This window comes from Narcine bancroftii, chromosome 5 (genome assembly GCF_036971445.1).
Source record: "Narcine bancroftii isolate sNarBan1 chromosome 5, sNarBan1.hap1, whole genome shotgun sequence".
Taxonomy (NCBI): domain Eukaryota; kingdom Metazoa; phylum Chordata; class Chondrichthyes; order Torpediniformes; family Narcinidae; genus Narcine; species Narcine bancroftii.
The window spans coordinates 105,771,575-105,797,624 of NC_091473.1; the positions used below are offsets into that span (position 1 = coordinate 105,771,575).

General features: G+C 42.4%; 1 protein-coding gene across 10 annotated transcripts in view; it reads left to right on the forward strand.

Annotated features, from left to right (window-relative positions):
• Positions 1-26,050, forward strand: part of elavl4 (ELAV like neuron-specific RNA binding protein 4) — a 149,293-nt gene that overhangs the window by 108,130 nt on the left and 15,113 nt on the right. For 7 of the 10 annotated variants that reach the window (XM_069938580.1, XM_069938576.1, XM_069938579.1 and 4 more), the window contains exon 5: positions 3,939-4,164. In XM_069938580.1, the coding sequence (XP_069794681.1) occupies positions 3,939-4,164 (226 nt within the window). Of the gene's footprint in view, positions 1-3,938; positions 4,165-6,646; positions 6,690-7,467; positions 7,660-26,050 lie in introns of those variants that run through there. The other 3 variants (XM_069938582.1, XM_069938584.1, XM_069938585.1) reach the window with 3 other exon arrangements.

Here is a 26,050-nt window from a genome sequence, read left to right on the forward strand (position 1 = left end):
GGATGGGAGGTCAGAACCCATGATGGAGTTGGCTGTGTTTGCTACCTTCTGTATACTTGGGCACTCAAAATATCAAAGCAGGCTTTCATGCAACCAGTCAGTATACTTTCCACAGTGCACCTGTAGAGGTTTGATGGTCTGTTTGACAACCTGCCAAATCTCTTCAGATTTGTGTGAATGAGCCAGAGTTAGAGAGCTGAATTGGGGCTTTGGCACAGGAGCCTTCAGCAAAATGAGATGGAAACTAAGGTAAGACCGTGGTGAGTTTATTTTTATTATTTATTTGGCCTTGTATTACTGCCAAGGTAGAATAGTCAGAATGGCAACTGGGTTAGTGGAGTGTTCATCTTGTGAGATGTAGGAATTCTGGGAGACTTGCCATCTGCATGAAGTTCATTGAAATGCAGCTCCTTGTAAACAGTGTCAGGGTCTAGAGCTGCAGCTCAATGTCCTTCAGCTAATATGGGAGAATGGTACAGATTAGGCATCAAAAGTTATAAAGATCTTTTTATTCGAGATACCTTTGCTTCCTTTGAACAATTGTCAGTAAATCTAATCTTTATAATAGACATTTCTTTAGATATTTACAAGTTAGGCATTTTGTTCAGTCAAAATATCAGGATTTTCTTCGAATCACAAATTCAAATATTCTTGATACCTTTTTTAATTTACAGTTTATGCACAGTGGATTAATAACTTGTATTTATAACAATTTATTGGATTTAAGATCAGCCTCAATGGCTGGGATTGAGAATGATTGAGAGTGCGATCTCGATATAACATTTTCAGATGAAGACCAGTACTCTGCTCTTAGGTTGATTAATGATTCTTCATTTTGTGCAAGGCATTATTTATTACAATTTAAGGTGATACATAGAATACATATGTCCAAACTTAAATGATCTCATTTTTATTCAGATTTTGATCCATTATGTGAGAAGTGAAAAATTTTTGAAACATCATTTGTTCACATGTTTTGGGAGTGTCCCAATTTAGGAAGATTTTGGGAAAATATTTTTCAATCTTTATCATTGATTTTTAAGATCAAAATTGAATCATGACCTAATTGTAATGTTTGGTTTTTCTCGTGAACCAAATGTACTTATGTCTGCATCTCAAAAGAAAGTTTTAACACGTCGATAGCCAGAGGAGCAATTTTAATAAAATGGAACAATGAATCTTCACCTACTCATGCACAGTGTTTACATGATATAATGTCCTATTTAAGCTTGGAGAAAATTAGATATCACATTATTGATAAAAAGTTTCCATTTCAAAAGATGTGGGGCCCATTCATAGAATATTATCATGATTGACAGATTTAAGTAATTTGGATGATCCAATGATTCTGTGTCTGGTATCTGAAAGTCATTAATCAATTCATATCTTTGCTTTTTTTATGTTAACCTTGATGAGAGGGAGGGGCTAGATTAGATTTAGTTTTAGTTATTTTTTCCTTCCTTGCATTTTTTTAGATTAATTGATTATATACAGGTTTAATTATGGTTGTTCTAGATCATATTATTACATTAGATAGATATTGCTTTGACAAGGTTTGCTACATTGTAACTCATTCAGTTTCTAACCAGAATTATTTTTAAGAAATTATATTTAATCAACAATTATATATGGATTTGAATTATTTATATTAATTTGTAATGTATATATGGTATGACATGTTTTTTTGCTATATTACTAGACTTTATATGTAGGATTAATATATTAAACTCAATAAAAATATTTTAAAAAGCACAAGACTTGTTGTGACGATAGACAAATTAAAGTGAGTTCACTTCCTTCCGGAGAGATGAGTTTATTTCCTGAGAAACCAACCTCTCAAAGCACTTAAATCACAGTAGAAACAAGTGCCACCAACTGATGGAGTTCAGGCAGATTGCCTTGCTCTCCTTGGGCAATGGTATAATGGATGTCCTTTGTAAAAGATGGAGATCTCAGTAAGAGTTTGAAAATGTCTGCAAAGCTTCCAGCTGGATGGTCTTTGCAAGCTTTGAGGACACAGCCAGGTACAACATGTAGGCCAGGTCCTTTCTGAAGATTTACCCCCTTGAAGATGTCAGCCACAGAAACTGGGAGCACAGTTCCCAGGGACTATGGGGGTTTATGAGGGTTCATTATTGGTTTCCTTTCAAAGCGAGCATAGAAGGCATTGAGCTCATTCAGAAGAGACATATCGCCGTTAATGATACTATCTTATTTAGCCTCATGGGATGTGCTGGCATGCTACCATGGCATGTACATGGAAAGGGAAGGTTTAGAGGGATATGTGACTGATTATGTTATATTTTATATTGTATATAGATATATTTTAAAAGGAGATAAACACTTCAACACAGATCTCATTTAAAATGCCAGAACTCTGCTCAAGCCAGACAGTCCAGGCTCCCAATGTTTTTGTAAAGACAATGGAAACTGCTTTGCTGAAGGACTTCACAAGTTGGTGTTAATTGGACATGCTGTGGAGTAATGGATTATTGTTTGGAAAGCAACAGATGAATGAACTCAGAAGATTGGGTCCAGTGCCACTGTCTGTCTGAGTTCAGCTTGCTGTTCTGAGAGGGAGAGAGAATTCAGTTCTATAGTTCAGCAGCTGGGACTGGAACATGACAAGCTGGCAAGCTTGTGGAAAAGCCCCATATGGAAGACAGGTTTTGAGTTCTTAGTTCAGCCCTTGTGGTCCATACAAGAGGAGAGGACTGGCTGTATAATGTTTCACTTGAAATAAGGGAAACAAAAAGGAAGTCTGGGTGACCTGAAAGAAAGCGGTTATCATCTGGAAAACCCCTATGGGGCAAGTTCTTTGGCAAGACACTGAAGTGGCTGATCAGAAGGAATCAGTTGTTTGTGTCAATCGAGCAACAAATTTCTCTGAAAACCAACAAGAACCTTCCTAAATGGTAACCATTTACCTTTCAAGCACCAAAGCCTGGTGAAATTAATAAATGTTAAATTCTGGGCACAGTATAAGAATTGCCTGATACCAGTGAACTTGGAGGAGTGAGATTGGACTGAGAATCAAATAATTTTTCTGAACTTACACACACATTACATACACGTGTGTTTAGAATTAGAAAGGGGTTAAGTTAATAGTAATAAGTGAGAGTTTGATCCTGTTTTCATGTTTAAAGATAATTAAAAGCAACTTTAAGTAACCATTTGTCTTAGTGAATTTCTATTGCTGCTGAGTTTTGGGTTCTCTGGGCCCATAACAGATGTTGGCAAAAAGACATACTAATGAGACTAGGTCAGGTAGATAATATGGACAGCATGGTCAAGTTTTCCTTCAGGGCTTGTTCTCACATTATATGACTTTATGCACAGAGTTAACGGCATGTTCTGTGATTCAAATACTGTGAAACATTTTTCAGCGTTTTTCCTGCCCGAGCCATTCCATGAGCTCCACCAATTGCAGTGATTGAATCTGATTGATCTAAGGCTTTTATGCCTTGTGCAGTCTGTTCAATTGATATCAATGTATTTCAGTCCATGCATTATAGAATATCACTGGAATGTTCTTGTACAAGACTTGCACAAATCCCAGGAATTGTTTTAATTTCTGGATCAATGGATGGTGCCTGATCTACAATACGCCAGGATTATAGAGATGTTTAATAAAAGGGACTATAATACATCATTTTGTAAAACTTTGTTTTTAGGGTTTCTTTTTTTTTTGTCAGGTCCTGTTGTTTGTTCTCTGAAAATCAAGCTGTGTTTAAGTTTTCCTATTTTAAATGAGGTTTTCATGTATGGCACCAGTCTGGCAATTGTAGCTAGTAGTTTCATTTCTGGTCAGAAAAACCTGGAATGAAATGGTAGTTGTTCTTTCTTTTGCTTTTTATTCAAAATAACATGTGAATGCTGCACCTTGCTTTCACACTAATACAAATATAACTCGGCTGTGTATCTGAACTATATTTCAGGTGTTTCTAGAGGAGTTGGATTTATCCGGTTTGACAAAAGGATAGAAGCCGAGGAAGCAATCAAGGGACTTAATGGGCAGAAACCTACCAATGCCACAGAACCCATTACTGTGAAGTTTGCCAATAATCCCAGCCAGAAAACAAGCCAAGCATTACTTTCACAGCTGTATCAGTCACCTAGCAGACGTTATCCTGGCCCACTTCATCATCAAGCTCAGAGGTTCAGGTAATAAAATATATGCCTTACTATGAGTAACTATAGGTGTCTGGTAACTATAGGTGTCTGGTAACTATAGGTGTCTGGTAACTATAGGTGTCTGGTAACTATAGGTGTCTGGTAACTATAGGTGTCTGGTAACTATAGGTGTCTGGTAACTATAGGTGTCTGGTAACTATAGGTGTCTGGTAACTATAGGTGTCTGGTATTTTGGAAAAGCATGTTTAAAACATTCAAGGAATCGAATTAATAGTTTAGTTCTGGACAAATCCTCACACCCAGTGGAAAGCTAGTGATGAAATTGCAGAGGGCCTGGCTGAGATGTTTTCATCGCCTTTTGCCTCCAGTGAAGTGGTGGAAGACTGAAAGGTGGCTGACATGCCAAAAGCCAGCCATGGAACTACAAGCCACAGTGCGTGGCATCAGTGGTTGAAAGGATGCTGAAATGGATTCTAAGGGACAGGATCTATCAACATTTAGATAAGCAGGGATTAATTGGAGATAGTCAACTTGGCTTTGAGCATGTTAGATCATTTGAAGAGGCAACGACCAGGACTAAAGATAGCAGGATACTGGGTGCTGTATATACTGTACGTGCTTTAGCAATGCCTATGACAAGGTCCAGCATGACAGGGTAGTCTGGAAAATTCCAAGAGAGGATGACCCATTGGATTCATAGTTAGCTCAGTGGAAGGAGTCCAAGGCTAGTAGTAGTGGAGGGACATTTCTGATTAGAGGCCTATGACTAGTGGTGTGCCACAAGGGTTGGTACTGGGCCCACGGTTGTTTGTTACCTATGTTAATGATAGGGGCGGCATACATTAACATGTTTAATAAATTTGAAGATGTCCCCAAAATTGAGAATGCATTAGACAGTGAGAAAGGATATCTAAGTTTACCACAGGATCTAGATCAGTTGGCATTGTGGCAAATGGGAGGGTGAAGTGTTGCGCTTTGGTAAATCCCTCAACACCCTGATCACAATCTCTTTTTGCTGCTACCTTCAGAAAGTAGGTATAGAACCCTGAAGTCCAGAGTATCAGAACAGTTTTTTTCCCTAATAGTTATCGGGCCCTTGATCCTTCCATGGCTCCCCTAACTGTAAACTGGTCTGGCACCAAAAAAGATTATTGCACTGTTTACTGAACTTTTTACTTGTACTAACTGTAACCATAAATATTTATTAACTATCTTTTTATTTTCTCTCTATGTACTGATGTAATTTAATGCATACAATTGTTTTTTTTAGACAAAAAGTACCTGTTTTGATGCAGCAAGTAACATTTTGGTGCCTATGGACATTACACTTTTATGTAGGACAGTAAATTCATATCCAACCAGGGTAGAACTTGCACAGTGAATAGCAGGTCCCTGATTAATGTGGTAGAAAAGAGATCTAAGGGTATAAGTGGCAACTCAGAAGGACAAGATGATAAAGAAGGCATTTGGCACACTTGCCTTCATTGGTTGGGATTTCATGATTCACCTGTACAAGCCATTCATGAGACCATACTGTGTGCAGTTCTGGGCACCTGGTTACAGGAAGGACCTTAATAAATTGCAAGGGATTCAGAGGAGATTCACCAGGAACTAGATGTTAGAACTAGAGGGCATGAATTATAGGGAGATTATGGATAGGCTGGGTCTTTATTCCCTGGAGTGCAGGAGGCTGAGGGGCGATCTTTCAATTATATAAAATCATGAGGGGCATGGATAAAGTGAATGCTCACCATCTTTTTTTCACAGGACAGTTGATTCTAGAATAAGAGGGCATAGGTTATGGGTGAGAGGAAAGAGATTAAAAAGAGACCTGAAGGGGCAACTCCTTCACTCACATGGTTTTCCATATATGAACCAGCTGACAGAGGAGACTGGAAGAGGATATAATGCTGATATTCAAAATACATTTGGACCAATTTATGGATAGGAAGGGCTTAATGGCATGGACCAAGGTAGGTAAATGTGACTAGCCCAGAAGGCCAATTTCATCCGCATAGATATGTTGGCCTGAAGTGCCTGTTCCATGCTGTTTGACTATGACTCCATGAGAGGTAGATGGTCAGACCCTTTTGCCCAAAGAGTTGGTCGATGTTAAAAATTTAAAGGAGATTTACAAGGTAGATTTTTTAAAGCAGAATGGTAATGCCTGTAACACAATGCCAAGGAAAGCAGCAGAAGCAAATTGATTGCAACATTTAAGAGGCATTTAGACAAGCACATGAACAAGCAGAAAATGGAGGGATATAGACCATGAACAGTCAGGTGGGATTAGTTTAAATTGACATGGTCAGCATGGAGTTCTTGTGCTTTATTCTTCTATTGTTTATGAAAACTAATTTGATTTTGGGGGATGCTGCAGGCCATGATTGATATATAAAAGGCAAGATACAAAATGTTTGAAATGTGGAGTCCTAAGAAAAAAAATTAAGATTTTTGATTGTCTTGATTGACTTAACGACATATTTGTATCTGTATTGATTGTTGTTTCCAGCAGGTGTGAACATTTGAAATAAAAATACATGGGGAGAGAAGCAAAAAAAAAATTCAGGTCAATTTCTTCTAATCAGAAGTTGCATGACCAGCGAATTACACAACACCTGCAGGCATAGATTTTACATTTTCCAGTGGCTGTAAGGCCAGGATTTCAGTACTGCTGTCCTCCAGTAGTAATTTTTTAAAAAAATTGGGGAATAAGAGGGTGTGCAAAAGCATAGATAGAATGTTGGCCAAGTAAGAACACAGTAATGTCACTAAATGGATCATCACTGCCAAGCATCATTCCCTATTCCTCTATTTACCAGTCTTTAGTGAGAACTTTTTTCCATGCTTCTCTCAACAAGCTTCCACACAGCTCCCATTCCCTGGAGGATGGTTTAACCCCAGAGAAATTATGGATTTTGCACAAGACAAGAGGTTAAATCTGAACCAGGCAGAGGGGTTAATCTTTAAAAACAGTTAGTGAGCATGCCAACTTTTGGATTTTACCCAAGTACTGTGGGGTCAGTTTTGGCCATTTAAATATCTTAATAACTCATTGAGTTTTCAACTGCAGTTTTGGTATTTAATTCAGTGTGTAAAAGTTTATCAATCTCTGAAATATGGCAAGAACAGAATAGCTCTGGAAGGGGCCTAAGGAACTGACAATGTTTCTCACAATAAACACTATGGCTTCCAAGTTGCTCTACAGAGTAACTTCATGAATGAGTTTTTACATTGGAATTATAAAAGTAAGAAGGAAAAGAAGTTTGGAGTAAATTTAAAACTGATTGTTTTGTATCACTGATGTTTTGCGTACTTCCCTTCTGCAATTAGTTTATTTTCTCGAAGACAGGAAGGTAGATTCTTCTCATGCAGTAATTCCAGGAAACTCACGATGTCATTAAATTAGCTGACTCACCTGCAGCAACAAGTCAATGAGGTCTGAAAAGTGGCAGCTCGAAGAGGCTTTAACTTGCACAGGTGGTATATCAACTGTGGTTCGGTTTCTTTAATATGCTGGAATAGCAATATCTCATGAGGCTAAGAGTATCATGCCAGGTAGAAGAAAATCTCTGCACTTTCTGCAATAAATCCTGATACCAGCTGGTATATCTGCTCTGCCTATTGCTATCAAAGTAATACAGTGTTTACTCTTCAAGATAATTCTTAGATCCTGTAAATCAAGATTTCTCTGCTTTCAGCAAAGAGCTGTAAGTAACTAATGAATTATCTTTAAATATTAAAACTGCCCTATCATTCAGAATGATTATGGAGAATCTTCCCTAGGCCTCATTTCCTTTTTTTTCTTGCAGACCCCACAATTCCATAAGATATAGGAGCAGACTTAGGCCATTTGGCCCATCGATTCTGCTCCACCATTCCATCATGAGCTGATCCATTCTCCACTCTGCCTTCTCCCCATAACCTTTAATACACTGACTATTCAATACCTATAAATCTCCACCTTAAGTACACCTAACAAACTGGTCTCCACAGCTGCCCACCATAGCAAATTCCAGAGGTTCACCAATCTATGGCTGAAGAAATTCCTCTGCATCTCTGTTTTAAATGTATACACTTCAATCCTAAAGTTGTGCCCTCTTGTCCTTGACTCCCCTACCACGGAAAATAACTGCCACATCTATTCTGTCCAGGACTTTCAACATTTGAAATGTTTCTATGAGGTCCTCCCTCATTCTTCTAAACTTCAAAGAATACAATCTAAGAGCTGTCAAATGTTCCTCGTGAGATAATCCTTTAATTCCAGAAATCATTCTTGTGAAACTTCTCTGAACCCTCTCCATTGCCAGTACATCCTTTCTTAACAAAGAGTCCAAAACTGCACACCGAATTCTGAGGCCTCACCAGTGCCTTATAAAGCCAAAACATTACTTCCCTGCTCTTATTTCCAATTTCTCTGGATTATGGATGCCAACATTACATTCGCCTTCTTCACCACCAACTCAACCTGAAGGTTAACTTTTAGTGTTTCCTTCCGGGGACTCCCAAATCCTTTTGTTCCTCCAAAGTTTGATTTTTTTTTCTTCTCCATCCAAATAATAGTTTGCCCTTTTACTCCTACCAAAGTGCATGACCACACACTTTCCAACATTGTATTTCATTTACTACTTCCTTATGCATTCTCTTAATCGAAGTCTCTCTGCAGCCTCTCCATTTCTTCTTCAGTACCTGCCCCTCCACCTATCTTTGTATCATCTGCAAACTTAGCACAAAGCCATTTATTCCCCAAATCATTAAACATACAATGTTTAAAAGAAAAAGTGACCCCAACACTGACTCCTGCATAGAACCACTGGTATCCAGTAGCCAACAAGAATAGGATTCCTTTATTTCACTTTTTGTTTCCTGCCAATCAGCCAATGCTCTACCCATGCTAGTATCTTTCCTGTAATTCCCTGGGCTCTCATCTTGTTAAGCAGCCTCATGTGCAGCATCTTATCAAAAGCCTTTTGAAAGTTCATTTCTTTGTTGCATTTCCAATTAACCTCATTAGACTGTAAGCTAACCGTAATCGGCATAAAACATCAGCACGTCTCACATGTTGCTAGCCTGGTCCAAGGCAGGGACTGAGGAAAGGGTTTGGGCATAACAGCCTTTATGGGGATTCTGAGGGGAGGAGTACCAGGAACAGGGGTGGGCCAGCCCATACAGTATATCCATACAGACAGTGCTAATAGCTGGACAGTGGTTCTACCACATTCACCCTTTTTAAAGCAGAGTCCGGCAGGGTGAAGTGAATTATTGTCCATTACAGGTTCAGCCTGTCCAGTGGTCTCATCTGTTGTGACCATTGCAGTGCCAGCTGTGGCTGAGCTGCTGGCTCATGGTCGGTATTTTGTGCGACAGGCTGGGTCTCCGGTGGCTGAGGGGGTTTAATAGGACCGTGGGGTTGCTCGGTGTGTGTTTGGGATGGAGTGCCAGGTACAATTAATAGGGCCATGTGGCCAGTTACGCCACTGGTGGTTGTAAGGAGAGGAATTACTGATTGGTCAGTCAAAGGGTCCCCTGCACGCGGTGTCTTGCCGCCCATCCTGGTACTCCACGTAAGTGTACTAGGGGTTCGCGTGGAGGAGGTTGACCTTCTTAACCAGGGTATTAATCTTATGGCTCCTGGTATGCCTCTGGAACAGAACAGGTCCAGAGGTTGTCAGCCAAGACAATAGTATGGTTCCTAACGCAAACATCCTGGGAAAGGAAAACAGACTTTCATGCTGAGTAGCATTAGAAGTGGTACCGAGGAGTGATCTGATAATGTGGAGTACCTCAGGGAGAACCTTATGCCACTGGTCGCCTGGACCTTCCCTTGTGGCTATGCCCTTCGCCAGCAGGTACTGGCACAACTCCACTCATAAATAAGGATCCCCAGTCACTATGGATATAGCAAGGGTATCCGAACAAAGTGAATAGGTTGCATAGTGACATTATGACTGGCCGTGGTCAAGTCTGGGCAGGAGATAGCGAATGGGAAGTGTGAGTATTCATCAATAATATTGAGAAAGTGCACATTCCGGTTGGTGAAGGGGAGTGGGCCCTTGAAGTCCATAATCAGATGAGTTTTCTCCAGCTGGTAGAATTGGGGCTTGCATTCGACACAGACCAGGCAGCTCCAGGTCAGTTACTGATGTCCTCAATTTTGTAAAGGAGGTTGCAAGCTCTAACAAAGTAATAGAGCCTGGTGACCCTGGGGTGGCAGAGGCTGTTGTGGAGGGCTTGGAGGCAGTCCAACCGCACTTTGGTGCATGTCCCTCATTGAGCTTCCGAGCCAGTACAAGATCTTGTAGTTGTCGGTGGATAGTTCAATTCTCCACCTCAGGTTCTTGTCTTTCTTATTTATCCCCCGCTGATTGTTATTGAACGTAAAAGCGACTGCACATTGGTCAGTCAGCAGGGTGAATAATTTGCCAGCTAGGTAGTGCCTCCAGTGACGCACAGCTTCCGCTATGGCCTTGGCCTTCTTCTCGATGGCTGAGTGCCAGAGTTCAGGGTCCTGGAGGGTCTGTGGGGAAAAAAGATGTTATGGGCCTGCCCACCTGGTTGAGCATGGCAGCCAGGGCAAATTCAGATGAATCACTCTCCATCTGGAATGGGATGGATTCGTCCACAGTGTTCATTGACGCCCTGGCAATGTCGCCCTTATGCGTATGAATAACATTTGGTCTTTTGCCGACAGAGGGGGGGGGAGGTGGTTGTTTTCACCCGGGGGTGGAGTTTGCATAATTAGTGACCCACTGGGAGTAGTAGGAAAAGAAGCACGAACACTTTTTCGGGGCCTTGAGGCTGTAGGAGTTCCAGCAGGGGGCTCTTACAGTCAAGATCAGGCTCAATGATGCTGTTCTCCACCACATAACCGAGGATAGCCAGATCTGAAATGCTGAACACACACTTCTAGTTATACCTGAGGTTGAGACTTTTGGCCGTCTGGAGAAATTTTTGTAGATTAGTGTCATGATCCTGCTGGTCATTGCCACAGATGGTCACATTGTCCAGATAGGAAAATGTGGCCTTTAGCCCGTAGTCATCCACTATCTGGTCCATCTCCCTCTAGAAGACAGAGACCCTATTGGGGACCCACAGGAAGTGGTAGAGGCAGCCATCTGCATCGAAGGCAGTGTTTGGGCTGTCCTCTGGGCAGTTCTGAAGTTGGTGGTAAGCTGACTTGAGATCAATGGTTGAGGAGACCCAGTACTGGGCAATCTCGTTCACCATATCGGCTATGCAGGGGAGGGGGTATGCATCCAGTTTGGTAAATTGGTCTATGACCATGCGGAGCTTCTCTCTGCTCTTAACCACTACCACCTATGCCCTCCAGGGGCTAGTGCTGAATTCTATGATCCTTTCAGCCAGAAGTCATTTATCTTCTGCTTTAATGAAGGCTCTATCCCTGGGGCTCCATTGCCTGCTCTTGGTGGTCATAGGTCGGGGGTGAGGTTCTTGACCAGGGTGGCGGAAGGACCCGAAGGGTGGACAGGCTGCAGTTCTTGTTCAGAGAGGAGGGTGGGTGGTTTAAAAATTGATAGTTGCAGACCATGAGGGGAGGCCGTCATATTTGCATTTGGATGATCTTGAGTTGGCACTGAAAGTCCAGTCCCAGTATGACTGGTGCACTGAACTGTAGCATAATAAGAAGTTTAAAATTCTTGTACTTAGTGCCATGCATGGTACAGCTGTGTGGATCTCTGCCGAATAGCATTTGAAGGCTAGGCCGACTTTACACTTCACCAAAGTCACTTCAGGGGAGTAGCACTGCACTGTGTACGGGTGAATGAAACTCTCTGTGCTCCTGGTATCAAATAGACAGTTTGTGACACGATCATTTACCTCATTGTCCATCATGGCCCTGGCTAGCTGATGTGGGCTGTCCTGGTCCAGGGTAATTGAGGCCAACATCTGATCATGTCTGATTTACTGCTGTAGTACTGGTTCGGAGACGCCACCCCAAGATGGCTGCCTTCATACTGCGCGCATGGTACTGCTCCTCACCACCGGAAGTGGTGCCGTTTCCTGCGACCGGAAGTGACACAGTCCAAGATGGCAGCAGCTGCCAGCTGCACATGGCACTGCTGGAGGAAGGTTAGGAGCTACATACCTTCCTATAGTGTCCCTTCTTCCCACAGGAGAAACATATCGTGTTTTGGGCCGGTCAACTCTTTTGAGGATGTTTAGCGTAGACGCAAAAGTAGCACCTCGGGTCCTCAAAGGGAGCGACCTGGGACCCCATGTCCAAAGATGGTGGCACCCATGCTCCCTATTTCTGGCCGTGTCTTGGTCAGGTCTACAACTTCGATCACCCTTTTCCAGGAGTCTCTGTTGGATGTGATCAGACTTGAATCCAGCCATATGTGTGTCTCGTATCAATTCTTATAAGTGGATGGCATCTCTCCAGCCACAGGCTCACCCCAGCTCCTACAGGACCTGCATATATTCGTTCACCGACTCATCAGGTGCTTGTCTACAACTGCCCAGAAGGTACCTGACATAGATGACATTCATCAAGGTCTGATACTGTCTCTACAGGAGCTCCATAGTGGCAAGTAAGTATTGCAGTCTCTGATCATTTGAAAAATGCGGTGGCTGACCTGTGTGAAGGCCCGTTTATCTTCCTCACTCTGCACGTTGTTGCATCTCATGACTACATTGAGATGGCAGCCATTGATGGAATTTGATGGAGACCTCTGCATCTTTAGGGTCCAGTTTATCTGCTCATATTGCCTTGTCCATAGCATGAAAATTATGATTAAATTGTTGCACTACCTATTAATCATATTAAACTGTGAGTTGTGATTATTAGGTTTTAATCACCATAAAACATCAGTATGTCTCATATTTTGATGGCCCAGTTCCAAGGCAGGTACTGAGGGAGGGGTTTGGGCATAACAGCCTTTATGGGAATTCTGAGGGGAGGAGTCCCAGGTACAGGGGTGGGCCAGTCCATGCAGTACATTCATACAGACAGTGCTAATAGCTATACAGTGGTTCCACCATACTCCTTTGTTTAGCCTGTTTGTGGTTTCCTCAAAAAATTACAGAAGGTTTGTCAGGCAAGATTTCCCCTCAAGGAAACCATGCTGACTTTGGCCTATCTTGTCATGCACTGCCAGGTATTCCATTTCCTCATCTTTGACAATCAACTCCCAACAATTGCCCACCAGGTCTATAATTTATTTTCTGTTTCCTCCATCCCTTTTTAAATAGTGGAGTGACCAATGCAATTTTCCAGTCCACCAAACTGTGCCAGAATCTATTGATGCTGGAAGATCATTAACAATGCCTCCACAATTTCTGCAGCTACTTATATCAGAACCTGAGGATGTGGGTCCAGGAGACTTATCTACCATTATTCTTCAGATTCCTTGGCACTTCTCTGGTGATTGTGACTGCACTCACTTCTCTTTCTTGACACCCTTGAAAGTCCAATATACTGCCAATGTCTCCCACAGTAAATACTGATGAAACATGCTCATTCACTTTCTCTGCCAACTCCTTGTCTCCATTACAGTTCCTCCAGTGTCATTGTATCTTTTGTCATCGGTCTTGTATCTTTTTACAGGTACTTAAAAAAGCTTTAGTATCCTTTTTTGATAATATTTCCAAGCTTCCTTTCAATTTTCATCTTTTCCTTCTGAATTATGTTCTTAGTTGCCTTCTATAAGCTTCTATCTTCCCATTAATTTTTGCTTCCTCCCTGCTAATGTGCCTTTCCAAACAACTTTTGCCAGTTACTCTCATATCTCGTAGTCTCCTTTATTCCACTGGTATATTGACACCTCTGACTTTAGTTTCTCCCTCTCAAACTGCAGGGCAATTTCTAACATATCACTGCCTCTTAAGGGTTCCCTTATCTTCATCTTCTTTATAATCTCTGGTTCATTACACAATACCCAATCCAGAATTACTATTTCCCTGGTTGGCTCAGCAACAAGCTGTTCTAAGAAGCCATCCTGAAGGTATTCAATAAATTTCTTAGGATTCATTATCAACCTGCTTATTGAAATCCCCTATGACTGTTGTAAAATTGCCCTTTTTGAATGCCTTCTCGATTTAACCAATATAACAGTTTATGGCAAGGAAACAGGCCATCTCGGCCCTACAAGTCCACGCCAGTTCACTCAAACAACTCCGCTAGCTCCCCCCCGCCTATTCTCCGCCCATAACCCTCTAACCCCCTCTTATCCATGTATATACCAGCCTCCTCTTAAATTAAAGAATTGTCTCTGCCTTATCTATTTCCTCCGGAAGATTATTCCATTCAGCCACCACACTCTGAGTGAAGAAGCATCCTCTAATGTTTCTCCTAAAATTTTTCACCCTTACCCTCAACTTGTGTCCTCTTGTTTCAACTTCCCCTGCTCTCAGGGAGAAGAGACTACTTGCATCTAGTCTATCTATTCCCTTCATAATTGTAAACACCTCTATCAAATCCCCTCTCAACCATCTATGTTTCATGGAATAAAGTCCTAACCTCTTCAATATTTCTCTGTACTCTAGGTATTTTAAGCCAGGCAACATCCTTCTCTGCACCCTTTCCACCTTATCTATATCCTTCCTATAATTTGGAGATCAGAACTGAATACAGTACTCCAAACTTGGCCTCACTAATGCCTTAAACCACACATGTCAAACTCTGGCCCGCGATTTAATTATATTTGGCCCGCAAGATCATTTCAAAAATCTATTAGAGGTGGCCCGCCCTGCAGCGAGAGCCGATGCTGTTTTTTGGTAATGTCACCCCCACCATCCTCCCCCTTCATTGCACATCCTTCCCCATTGTAACACGAGAAATTGTAACGAGAAGTCTGTCGATGTCATCAGCCGGCAAGCCAGTTGGAAGACTCCCCGCACAACCAGTCACTTCTCCCACCTGTCGAGCGGTGCGGCGGATTGGCGAGCACCTGTGATTTCCTGTCGGCGCGATGGGCATGGCAGGCTGCGCACGGCCCCTGGGCTGCGCGAGCCCCGCGCGACTGGCACCGGACGGCCTTCCACAGCGCGAGCGCACTTCTCCCGGTCGCCACGGCCTTCAGTGCTTGCACCCGCGCGGACCCCAAGGACGGCTGGTTCGGCCCTGCACGTGAAGAGAGAGATGGTGGCTGTCCGCAAAGGCTGATCGCCAGCACGCTGGGCCTGAGTGGGTGGGTAAGCAGGGATGGGCAGAGGGTGTAGGTGAGGAGTAATGGGCAGGGGAAGTTATGGTGGTGCGAGGGGCAGTTAGAGGGAGGGATGAGTAGAAGGAGGGGTGGATAGGGAAGAGGTAAAAGGGGAGGGGCAGGGTGAGTAGGGGAGGGGTTATTAGAGGGTGAGAGACTGGTAGAGGGAGGAACAGGTTGAGGGGAGAGGCAGTAGAGGGGTGTGTATAGGATGGGGTGGGTAGAGGCAGAGCGAGTGGAGTGAGGGGTGAGTAGAGGTTGGGTAAAGGACTGGTCAGGTAGAGGGATGGTGGGTCGAGGGTGAATAGAGGCCTAGAGCCTGAGGAGTGAGCAGGAAATGCTGAGTCAAACTTGGCCTCACTAATGCCTTAAACCACACATGTCAAACTCTGGCCCGCGGGCCAAATGGACACAGCCTGTGAATGCTGACTACATCTCCACAGGGACCAAATAGGTTTCCCTCAGGTCAAGCAAAGGGTGAACTTGAGCTACCTACTCCTGACCTGTAACATTATCCTCCTAAAGTTATATCCTAAAGTTTAACATTACATATGTTGAAAGAAGAGAAAACATGCAGATGTTGTTGAAAATTTTCAATAAATATTTAGTTTGGCCCTCGACTTAGTCCAAGTTTTTAATTTTGGCCCTCCGTGAATTTGAGTTTGACACCCCTGCCTTAAACAGTCGCAACATCACTTCCCAGCTCCTATACTCTATGCTATGATTTATGAAGGCAAGCATACCAAATGCCTTCTTAACCACTCTATCAATATGAGAATCCACCTTCAAGGAACCCTGCACCAGAAGTCCAATATCTCTTTGTACTTGTGCATTCCCCAATGTCCTCCCTTTTACTATATATGTCCTATTTTGATTATTTTTCCTGAAATGAAGCACCTCACACTTCTCTAAATTAAATTCCATCTGCCATCTTTCAGATGGAACTCTCCAGACAAATCAAATCCCTCTGTAATCCCTGAAAACCTTCCTCGCTATCCACCACTCCCCCTATTTTTGTATCGTCTGTGTATTTACTTACCCAGTTAACCACCCCATCATCCAACTCATTAATATAAATTATGAACAACAGGGGACCTAGCACTGATCCTTGAGGTACTCCGCTCATCACAGGCTACCATCCTGACAGACAGTTGTCCATCATGACCCTCTGCTGTCTCTCCTCCAGCCACCTTTGGACCCATCTTACTATTTCTCCATTAATCCCTAGTGACTGAACCTTCCTTACTAACCTTTCATGTGGAACTTCGTCAAAAGCTTTGCTAAAATCCAGATGGACTACATCAACTACCCTACCTTCATCCACCTTTCTTGTCACCTCTTCGAAAAACTCAACAAGGTTCATCACACATGACTTCCCCTTCATAAACCCATGCTGGGTGCTCCTAATCAATCCCTGCTTATGTAGATATTCATACACACCATCTCTAAGAATATCCTCCATAACTTTCCCTACCAGCAAAGCCTATAATTACTTGGCCGACACTTTTTTAAACAACAGAACTATATTAGCAACCCTCCAATCCCGTGGCACCACACCCTCTTCCAGTGATCTTTGAAAAATCTCTGTCAGTGCCTCCACTATTTGCTCCCTGACCTCCCTTAACATCCTAGGGAAAATCCCATCAGGACCAGGAGACTTATCCACTTTTACTGACCCTAGAAGCTCCAAAACCCTCTCTTTACTAATCCCTATCTTTTCCATAACTAAGCCATTTGCCTCTCTTATCTCACATAGTCCAACGTCCTTTTCCTTTGTGAACACATTCTGGTTACTGCTTGGAGGCCTATTACAACTCCCATCAGGATCTTTTTGCCCTTACAGTTTCTTAATTCTACCCACAGAGATTCTATGTCTTTTGATCCAATACATGGTCAAATGCCATTATAATGAAAATAGTTGTTTTACTTATTTTTGTTGGATAGTTAGCGATTGATATTGACGTAAACTTCAAGTAAGCAATCAGTCGTATCAAAGACTTCAGGGGAGGTGCCAGGACAACAATCTTGCTTTCAATTTCAATAAGATTCCACCTGCAGTGAATTCGCCCATCGTTATTGAATGAAGATCTACCGGGACCAATGCCTGAAGAGGGCGCACAAAATCAGTGAACCGGTGCGGTCTCGAAAGGCCAACATGGCCTGTTTCCGCACCGTAAATGGTTATATGGTTATCTCCTCTCCCCAAAGATGTACTTCCATTTTTAACCAGCAGAACCACCCCACTGTGTATCCACAGATATTTATTTCCCAGCTTTGGTCTTCTTTCAGCCACAACTCGGTGGTGACCACAATGGCATATCTGAACTTCCAGCAGTGATATTAAATCATTGACCTTTATTTCTTATACTGTGCATGTTTAACTGCAAGACATTCAGTGCTGTATTCATTGCCCTTTTCAATGTTGTTTCCAAAATACCCCAAGTTAAATCCTTAATCTTACACTTGAACTTGTGCCATTTTGACTGCCTCACAATCTACATGTGTATCTTCTGCCCTCTGATCCTGGTTCCCACCCCCCCCCCCCCCTCTGCAAAACTTCACTGATCTTTAAAAATGGATCTAACTTTTAAATACCCCCAAATGATTTTGCCTCCCAATCTTCAAGAGTAAGGAATTTGGTTTTAAATTTAGACATACAGCATGACGATAGGCCCTTCCAACCCATGAGCCCGTGCCATCCAAATACCTTAAGTAACCTATGCCTCACCCCACTCCCCCATGTACTTTTGAAGGGTGGGAAGAAACCTACGGATAGACAGTGCCGGGCTCAAACCTGGTCACTGGTGCTATAAGTATCATCTTGCTGAATTCTGGAGATTCACCATCCTCTGCAAGGAAGTTCCATGTACCTGAGTTTAAAATGGCCACTATCCTTGTAATTATGATCATTCTTCCCCTCTACCATCAGATTCCTGAATGGAAAATGAACCACAGACACTACCCCACTATTATTTTCTCTTCTTTTGTGCTAATTTATTTATTTTTAAATAGTGCATTTATGGAAATATACTTTATACCAATTTTTACCCCTGTAATACACAATTCTGCTGCTGCAAAATGATACATTTAATGACATGTTCATGACAATAAACCTGATTCTGTCTTGTCACTTCAGGATCTTGTATGTTTCAATAGATCCCTTCTTATTTTCTGAACTCCAAAAAAATATAGATCTATTTCCTTTAGTTGCTCTTGATAGGACAGCCATTTCATTCCAGAAATTATCCTAATGAATGAAATAAGGGGGAAAAGACTGGACAGTTGAAGATGCCACCTCACCTGTACCATGTGCAAATGAAACAATGCATCCATCTTTCCAGACTCCAACCCTCTTGCAATAAAGGACAATATCATTTGCTTTCCTGACCATTTACTGCATATCCCTGCAACTTGTGCACAAGAATGCTTGGATCTCTCATATCTTCAGTCACCTGCAATCATTCATCACCTCAAATTCCAATATATACAGTACACGTAAAATGTCAGTGATCAATGTGCAAAAATTCCCAGATCCCTTGAAGTATTTAACTCCATTTATTCTCTCACTGTTTGTAATATGCATTTCTATTTTTTTATCCAAAGTGAATGGCCATACATCTGTCTGCATTTTATTCTTTCAGCTGCACTTTCACCCATCCATTTAACTCATTTCTCTGAAAGCCCTTCTGTATTCTTTTCACAATCCACACACCCACCTGAATATATTATCCTTCTCCAAACAGATAGCATGATTTGCATATCGGGTAGGGGCACCATGGTTAACGTAGTGGCTAGAGAGAACATTTTACAGTGCCAGTGACCTTGATTCAAATCTGGTACTGCCTATAAGCAGTTTGTGCATTCTTCCCAAGACCTGCATGGGTTTTCTCTGACTGTTCTGGTTTCCACTCAGCCTCCAAAAATTTAGAGGGCTGGAATGTTAACTGAGTGGCATAGGTTTCACGGGCTAGAAGGGCCTTCAACTTTGCTGTACATTTATACAGTAAAATCCCCATTTTCTGGTGCCTTCGGGGATCGCAGGTGCCAGAAATGCAAATTTTCCACTTGACTAAGGCTCACTCTTACAATCCATAATTAATACACCTGCATTAAGAATACACTGTTTAAAAGACAAAAGACAGTGCAAAATGTAAAGTAATTTGAAAAAAAATAACTATTGTAGTCTTTAATTAAGTAATTCCCATAAATTAGAAAATTTATGAATTATGAATCGCAAAAAGTTAGGTTGCAGGTGCAGCAGGTTATTAAGAAGGCAAATGGAATGTTGGCCTTCATCGCTAGAGGAATTGAATTCAGGAGTAGGGAGGTAATGTTGCAACTGTATAAGGTACTGGTGAGACCGCACCTGGAGTACTGTGTCCAGTTCTGGTCTCCATATTTGAGGAAGGATATACTGCCTTTGAAGACGGTCCAGAGGAGGTTTACTAGGTCGATCCCTGGGATGAAGGGGTTGACTTATGATGAAAGATTAAATCGTCTAGGATTGTATTCGCTCGAGTTCAGAAGAATGTGAGATCTTATAGAAACATATAGGATTGTGAAGGGTATGGATAAGATAGATGTAGGAAGGTTTTTTGAGCTGGCCGGGGAAACTAAAACGAGAGGACACAGTCTCAAGATTCGGGAGAGTAGATTTAGGACAGAGATGAGGAAAAATAGTTTTTCCCAGAGAGTAGTGAATGTTTGGAATTCTCTAACCAGGGAAGTGGTTGAGGCTGCCTCATTAAACATTTAAAATTCGGTTAGATAAATTTTTACATGATAGAGGAATTAGGGGATATGGGGAGAAGGCAGGTAGGTGGAGTTAGGTCATAAATTAGATCAGTCATGATCGTATTGAATGGCGGAGCAAGCTCGATGGGCCATTTTTGGCCTACTCCTGTTCCTACTTCCTATGTTCCTAAATTCAAACACCGCTCGCTGGCACTGTAACTGTTGTGATAGTCCTTTTGTTAGCCATGCACCATCATAATTAACCTCTTCCCCCAAGTTTACAGATGAAGCCTTACTAATATATTAATATTAATAAAGACATAGACTCTTACTAAGAAAGGATAGGGGGACACTTTGAGAGAGATGCTCCAGCGGCATCAACATGCTCCTCATCCAGATATCCAGGTCAGACGCTTGGCGAAACCTGACTCACTTCCATGCCAGTGTCCAATCAGGCCTTTGGTGCACCTTCCTTTAAATTCAAACCCTATTTGCAAGCGCTGTAAAAGTGTTGCGCTAACTGCTATGCTAAGAACATAAGAAATAGGAGCAGGAGTAGGCCATCTGGCCCATCAAGCCTGCTCCATCATTCATAGCCTGTCTTTTCCTCATATCCCTTAATTCCTTTTTTATGTAAAAATCTAACTGCACCTCAAATATGTTTAATGAAGTAGCCTCAACTGCTCCTCTGGGTAGAGAATTCCATAGATTCACTATTCTCTAGGAAAAACAGATTTTCCTCATCTCTGTCTTAAATCTACTCCCCTGAATCTTGAGTCTGTGTCCCCTAGTTCTGGTTTCACCTACCAGCAAAAATAATTTTCCTGCCTCTATCTTATCTATCCCTTTCATCATTTTATATGTTTCTATAAGATCTCTCATTCTTTTGAATTCGAGTGAGTGTAATCCCAGACAATTTAGTCTCTCCTTGAAGGTAAAGCCCCTCATCTCCGAGATCAACCTAGTGAACCTCCTCTGGACTGCCTCCATCATAATTAACCCCCTCCCCAAAATTTACAGATATAGCCTTAATAATATACTAATAAAGATAAAAACTCTTACCAAGCAGGAATAGGGGACACTTTGGAAGAATCATCCCAGCGATGAGCAGCACCAACCAACTCTTCCTCCTGAGTGCTACCATTTAATTCAAACACAACTTTATTGAAACTTTATTCAAACAGCTGCTGCGGGTGGGGCACCAGCGGGGTATTCCGCTGGCTGAATGTTTACTCCAAATGTGCAATGTGTTGCTTTGGAAAACATTTACTTTTACAATTTTAAACTTTTATTTAAAATTTTGTTAACATTTTTATTTATTTACTTCATTTTTTTTTGCCAGTTGTTTGATTCCAGTTGATTGAGTGCCAGATAATGGGAATTTTACTGTAATTTTAAAACATTAAAATTACAATTTAAAAAAATCTTCACAAATATTGTGACGTGCTGGAGCCCCAACAACAATTCCTGTGTCTTTCAACCCAAAATATACTGCATTAATTTCTTCCTTTTTTTGTCATTGAACTAGCCCTCAATCCATGCAAAATTACCTCATGTATTAAGCACTTTAATGATTTAATAATTTCTTGTGCAATCTCTTATTAAATCCTTGGAGGAAAAAAATCAAAATACGCCAAATCCACTCATTCTCACTTCTCACCTCAGTATCAGCTCTAATAGGCTTGCCAAGTATATTTCTATTTCATAGATCCATGATAACTTTGTCCAATTCTAAAGTCAAGATATGAGGAGACAAGAAGACGCAGAAACAACAGACCCACTAAGACGGTCATGTTTGTGGACCAACCCTATCTTTATCACCATTATCATAATGTATGTCCAGTCTTTAAACACCTCTGACCCTCAACAAGAAGGTCTTCAAGCCATCCGCTTCTTTTTGCTGCAAAGATCCAACCAGTTTTCCCCCCTCATTCCCCAACACTCATCTGCCTGGTAGAACTTGTTCTTATCCTGAACAACTTCTCTTTTCATTTCTGTCACTTTGTAAAATTCGAAGATGCAGCCCATAGACACTCAGCCACACCTGTCTTTTTGTTGGCTATGAAAAAAGCCCTCATTCCCATCCTTTTCCAATACCACTCTCCACCTCTTTGCTACATCAACAACTGCATTGGTATTGGTTCCTATATCTATGTGTAACTCGTCAATTTCATCATCTTCACTATGAACTTCCATCCTACCCTAAAATTCTATTTCTCAAGCCTTTCTCTCTCCATCTCTGGAGACAGCCTGCCCCCTGATAGTTACTATAAATCCATTGACTTGCTCTCCCACCTTTTTCTTTTAAGGATGCCATCCCTTTATCCCAGTGTTTTCATATTCTTTATATTCAAGAAATCTGTTTTATCTTCTGCAGTCTTTGATAGAGCCCTTTCTCACATTTCCTGTTTTCCAAATTTTTGGAGGCATGGGTGAGTGGCAGCACAAGTCTGGGAAACAGGTACAGTTCCCGAGTCCTCACCCTTCACACTACTATCCTCCACATGCAGCACACAATCCTTTGTAATTTTTACCAACCGCAGTGGGATCCCACCACAAGCCACATATATCCCTCCCTGCCTCTTTCTGCCTTCCTCAAGGATCATTCAATTTGTGACTCCTAGTCTTCTCATCCATCACTCTCTGATGTCTGACTCTTATCCCTGCAATACTTGAGGTGCAATACTTAGTCAAACAAATACTTCCTCCCTTATCCAGGAACCCAAACAGTCCTTTCAGGCAAGGGAAAGATTCATTTGCACCTCCTCCAACCTAATTTACATTATTCGATGCTGCAAGGGTGCCCTTCTCTATATTGGCAAGACCAAGCACTGAGTAGTTGACAGGCTTACAGACGATTTGTGCTCTGCCCACTATCACCAGTTGTGGGCCATTTCAACTCCACTTCCCATTTGCACAACGACTTGTACATCTAGGCCTTCTTCCCTGCCAAAGTGTAATACTCAACGCAAATTGAAAGAATTACACCTCATATTCCACCTCAGTAGTCTGCAACCCAACAAGAGTGAACATCAAATTTTCTAATTTCAGTTAACTTGTCGATTTTATTCTCCAAGTCTTGTTACAATTTCCTTTTTTTTAAAAAAAAAGCAGTTTTTTACCACTTTTGTCTGGCCAATTTTTTTCTCATTTCCATTTTAAATAATGGTGTTACATTCACTACCTCTCAAACTTTTGAAACCATTCTAGAATTGATGGAATATTGGTAGATGACACCCAGGGAAGTCACTATCTCCATTAATACCCTACAAATCAGCTCGTTGGATTATAAAGATTTATTGTTTTTTACTTCCATGTTTATAATACTGAATTATTACTCATATTCACTTCTTTGAACTTCTTATTAATTGTACTGACAATAACCACACCAGCAGTGTGAGTATAAGACAGCTTTAATAAACTAATATGTACACTAAGAGGTCTTGACTCTCTGCAAGACGAACCTGGAAGGCTAGACTGTAGCTCTGAACTGCTTTATAGACAAGGTCACCGGGATGACCCCTGGTGACCTCGTGGTGTCATTACATATCACCACATTCACCTCCCCACTTAACAAATTGTTATTTCCCCCCCCCCACCCCCATCCTCCTTCCCTTGTTTGTAAGTTCATAAGTCCAAAATTTTTCGTGGCTTTCGTTGCCTTCTGGACCTCCTCGGTTTGCCTTTCAGCCTTTCTTGGTGGAGATGTGGGAATGGGAAGTACTAGATGGCCGTGTGGCCTGGGGATCCTCTTATATGGGATTAGGTCCTGCCATCAATTCAAGGGTGGTGATATTTTGTGGGGTGGGTGTACCCAGGGACCTGATTTCTGGGGTGGGTGATATAGTCCTCTGGGGTGACTCGATGGACGACTGTCCTAGTGACTGCTGCTGCGCTCCTTGTTGATCCGTAGACATCTGTGTTTCCTCGCGTTTTTCACGCATCCGGCTGGCGCGAGATCCCTGGTGGCCACTGAGTCTTCTCTTCCATCTGGGAATGTGACGAAGGTGGATGGAGGGTTTGCGTGTCTCAACTCCATTTGGATGGCTTTGTGGGGTCTGCAGTGCTTCTGGAGGAGAACAGGTCCTGGTGTCATCATCCATTTAGGCAGCAATGTGCCCATTGTGGCTTTCCTTGTGAAAGAAAAGATACTGTCATGTGGGGTCATGTTAGTGGCAGTACACAACAAAGAACGTATAGAGTGTAGGGCTACTGGCAACACTTCTTGCCGTCTAGTAACAGGGAGGTCTTTTGCTTTTTAGGTCAAGAGGACCTTTTTCCAGATAGTGGCATTTTCCTTTTCAACTTGTCCATTCCTCCTGGGATTGTAACTTGTAGTGCGGCTCGTGCAGGTACTGCTGTACTTCTGCGCTCATGAATGCAGCTCCCCTATCTGTGTGTATGTAATTCGGGTACCCAAATATGCTGAAGATGGGTTGGAGGCATTTTATAACAGTGGCTGCTGATACATCAGAACACGGGATTGCGAATAGGAAATGGGAATATTCATCTATTACATTTAGGAAATAGACATTTCTATTATTGGCTGGGAGTGGGCCTTTAAAATCAAGGCTAAAGGTTTGGTAGCTTTTATCAGGGTGGCTTTGTCTGGCTGATAAAATTGCGGTTTGCTTTCTGCACAGATGGGACAGCTGTTGTTCACTGACCTCACTTCCTCTACTGAAAATGGGAGGTTTTGGGTTTTAATGAAGTGAAACAGTCTAGCAAGCCCCCGGGTGGCCCAGCTCATTGTACAAGCTCTGCAACTGGGACGTGAGGTTAAGGATGGCACACGTGCCTCTGGACAGCGCGTCCGGGGGCTCGTTGAGTCTCCTGAGGTGGTATAGAATGTTGTAGTTAAATGTAGACAATTCTATCTGCCAGCGCAGGATTTTGTCATTCTTAATTCTCCCCCTGTCCTTGTTATCGAACATAAAAGCCACAGACTGTTGGTCCGTGGCGAGGGTGAAGTGTTTGCTCGCCAGATAATGTCGCCAGTGCCTTACTGCTTCCACAATGGCTAGGGCCTCCTTCTCTACTGCTGAGTGTCTTACCTCTGACCCCTGTAGGGTTCGCGAGAAAATGGCCACCGGTCGTCTGTCTTGGTTTAGGGTGGCTGCCAGAGCCACATCGGATGCATCCGTTTCTACTTGAAACGGGATCGACTCATCTATGGACCGCATGGTAGCTTTAGCGATATGGTCCCTAATGTCCCTGAATGCTCTGGTGGCTGCTGGGCACAGTGGGAAAACTGAGGCTTTTATAAGTGGATGGGCCCTGTCGGCATAGTTGGGGACCCATTGGGCGTAGTAAGCGAACAGTCCCAAACACCTTTTTAGTGCTTTCAGCGTGTGTGGCACTGGGAGATTTTGGAGAGGGTGCATACGGGCTAGTCTGGGCTGATTTCCCCATTCTGCACTATGTAGCCCAGGATTGGCAACTTCCTGGCACTAAAGACACATTTGTCCCTGTTGTATGTTAGGTTCCTTTCCTCGGCTGCCTGGAAGAAGCGTTTTAAATTTGCGACATGATCCTCCTGAGTGTGGCCACAGATTGTCACGTTGTCTAAGTAGGGGAACACCGCTTTCAGTTGGAACTCATCTACTATTCAGTCCATATCTCTCTGAAACAGGGACACTCCATTGATGACACTGAAGGGGAGTCGCAGAAATTTAATCAGCCTGCCGTCTGCCTCAAATGATGTGTAAATGCGATCGCTGTTTCTAATGGGCAGTTGGTGGTATGCTGCCTTCAGGTCTATGGTGGAGAACACCTTATACTGCGCAATGTTGTTGACCATGTCTGCTATGCGTGGCAGGGAGTAGGCATCTAGTTGTGTAAATTTGTTGATTGTCTGGCTGTAATCCACTACCATGCGCAGTTTTTCTCCTGACTTTACTACAACCACCTGGGCTCTCCAGGGGCTGGTGCTCTGCTCTATGATGCCCTCCTGTAGTAGCCTGTGGATCTCTGTCCTAATGAAGGCTCTGTCCCTCAGGCTGTACCTCTTGCTCTTT